Source organism: Anopheles aquasalis, chromosome 3 (genome assembly GCF_943734665.1).
Source record: "Anopheles aquasalis chromosome 3, idAnoAquaMG_Q_19, whole genome shotgun sequence".
Classification (NCBI taxonomy): Eukaryota; Metazoa; Arthropoda; class Insecta; order Diptera; family Culicidae; genus Anopheles; species Anopheles aquasalis.
Genome location: NC_064878.1, coordinates 25,233,674 through 25,236,558, shown reverse-complemented (window position 1 = coordinate 25,236,558; position 2,885 = coordinate 25,233,674). Strand labels below are relative to the sequence as shown.

Here is a 2,885-nt window from a genome sequence, read left to right as displayed (position 1 = left end):
ATCGATTACTTCCAACAACACCCCCCAAACACACATGAAACAGTCCTTTTCAGGGCTACAAATCAATCCAAGAAGGAGTACTTTCGCACTTTTCTCGCTTACCAGCGATCAGTTTCATATTTTTCCCGATATTTCTCCGCACAAATATGTCCAGGTACGCGCGGGAGGTACACAGGACACGTAGTTTGTTAGAAAAGGGGTCAGGTTTGTAGTTTAGTTGTTGCTTAAATTACCTGGAGATACTATTCACGATGCAAAGGCTGCTATGATTCTACCTAATGCGAATGCAAGCAGAGCAATTAATGTTGCTAGTTGAGGTAAAAACCGGCTTGCTTCGAAACACATCTCCATGCTCGGATGCAACATAAGCCAAAGGCTGCTATGAACCTCGCGTTCTATCGAGGCGCGTGCTACGACATGATCCCAATGAACTATGAGCTGTTATCGGCTTTTGCAGGCACCAGATAGAATCATCGTAGCGTCGGAAAACCCGTTTCCCTCGCATTTCCCGCCTAACTTTTGGACAACGGAGCGACCTCTACATCCTGGAACGTTAACTAACGCTGATGCTTTCAAATCAACCGTTTATTGGATTTTTATGAAAGATCGCCTGTACCTCAGCTGCACCGCGAGCTCCACAAACAACATTCCTGCTGCACAAATGACCTCTTTTAATGACCTAGCTAAATTATCTACAGGATAATGCAAACATCATTCGCCGTAATGGGCTCACCGAAGACGATAACGACGATTTTACGAAGACAGTTGACCGATTATTATTACAGATTGTCTAGAAACATCGTATTTTCCTATTATCGTAGAGCACCAATTTCCATGTTGATCCTCACGGACTAGGCTTTGTCGTATTGAATTCGTATGATCGTTGTTCAACATTGCGGAGCTTCACAGCGGAAGTGCAGTGCGCTACTGGAAGATTCTTGTAAATAGATTTACGATAAGATGAAGCCGTTGGCTATCGTTTGCACACTGCAATATCTTGGTGCATGTTGGTGTAGTTTTTACTCTAATTGTTCAATTCATCATCTAGAATAAGAATATTTTCATAAACCATTCAGGGTAACTACCACAGAACACAAACCGATGACGTGTGCAATGAGTGCCGAGGCTTGGTGTCCACGGTTGCTGGCGATAGATCCTCAGAAGGCGGAATACAGCCGATTACCATTATGTAGATATGAAATGGTCAGTCACACAGGAGTTTAAACATGTTTTATACCTTGAATGTTATTAAAGTAGCACTTTTGTATGTTTTAATCCCCACGAAAACGTTCAAGCTCATCCTGCCAAATGAGGCGGCGTCAGTGGAACTCACAGCTGGCTTGGGAAATCTATGAAGCGATTATGTGCGGTTGTATGGGCATATTTCGATTGGATTTGTTGAAAACTATGCACAATAGTCTTGTTACTACTGTCTGCAAGCTGTTTGATCAGGTTTTATGATTGAAAAGAGCATATTTTGAGCGAAAACCAAACTGGTACATCGCGTAGCCCGCAATGAGTTACAACAAACCGACGCTGAGAATAGTGCCAAAAGCTTGCTCGGAAAAAGACGATTTGCGCGTACATTTCGCGTTTGATCGACTCAAAGCCGTATTTTCTAATAAATTCAAACCCTAAAGGTGCTTAATAATACCCGATTTGAGAGATATCATGCTTAGTTTGCGAAATAATCGCTTTTTAAGTCAACCGGCGCGATGAGAAAGTCACAATTTTGCGACAAGATTTCTATTTAAACGACTTTCCAGTGGTCCACGGCTTCGCAAGTGGATATTTTCAGATAGCCACATGTCTAAGCTACGTGTATCAGTTGTATTTGATATCGATTCAAGTTGATTTGGGGGAAACATTGGGGAAAATGTGAAACACAAATTTTCCGATTTCTTAAGAGCGGCAACATAAAATGTGGCAGCAGCTTTTATGCTGCTCTAAATCGAGAGTTGCGAGTCAAGGGATGGGCGGAACGTGTGACGACACCGCATCAACATTCACCAACACAGCGGTGTGCGTAACAGTGTGCGTTAGCAAAGCATAAACAACAGTCAAGGCGCGAAAGTCATCCTGCAAGTGAATCAACCGTTGTCGAAGACGAGCATCATCAAGAAGCCATGGCAGATACCGTAGCAACCGAAGCTCCAGCTGCAGCGGCCGCTGCTTCCCCAGCGGCGGTGGCCAAGTCTCCGAAGAAGCCAAAGGCAGCGGCCGGCCCTAAGAAGCCGAAGGTGCCAGCAGCACATCCCCCGGTGAACGACATGATCTTTGCCGCGGTGAAGGCTCTGAACGAGCGCAACGGATCGTCGCTGCAGGCGATCAAGAAGTACGTGGCGGCCAACTACAAGGCCGACGTGACGAAGCTGTCGACGTTCATCAAGAAGGCCCTGAAGAGCGGAGTGACCAGTGGCAAGCTGGTGCAAACCAAGGGCACTGGAGCGTCGGGATCGTTCAAGCTATCGGCCGCCGCCAAGAAGCCCCCGGTAGAGAAGAAAAAGAAGGTGGTTGCCCCCAAGAAGAAGAAGTCGGCATCGGCCGCCGACAAGAAGGAGAAGATCGTCATCAAGAAGAAGGCAGCGGCAGGAGAGAAGAAACCAAAGAAGGTGGTGAAGAAGGCTGAAGGCGCTGCGGCCAAGAAGACCAAGGCAGCGGCCGCCACGACGAAGAAGCCGAAGGCAGCTGCGGCCACCAAGAAGCCAAAGGCCGCGGAAGGAGCCAAGAAGGCCGCCAAGAAGCCAGCAGCCGCCCCGAAGCAGAAGGCAACCAAGCCAACCAAGGCTGCTGCTGCCGCCAAGCCAAAGGCACCGAAACCAAAGAAGGCTGCTGCTCCGGCCAAGAAACCAGCTGCCAAGAAGGCCGCCCCAGCGAAGAAGTAA

The 2,885-nt window shown here is 47.6% G+C and overlaps 1 protein-coding gene across 1 annotated transcript; it reads left to right on the top strand.

Moving 5' to 3' along the window:
* Positions 1 to 2,126: 2,126 nt before the first annotated feature.
* LOC126575735 (histone H1C-like) lies at positions 2,127 to 2,885 on the top strand. Its single transcript, XM_050236584.1, has one exon. It carries the CDS (start codon positions 2,127 to 2,129, stop codon positions 2,883 to 2,885), a length of 759 nt encoding a protein of 252 aa, XP_050092541.1.

Excerpts from the sequence above, each read along its gene's own strand:
- LOC126575735 (XM_050236584.1), top strand. The coding sequence starts at position 2,127 with ATGGCAGATACCGTAGCAACCGAAGCTCCAGCTGCAGCGGCCGCTGCT.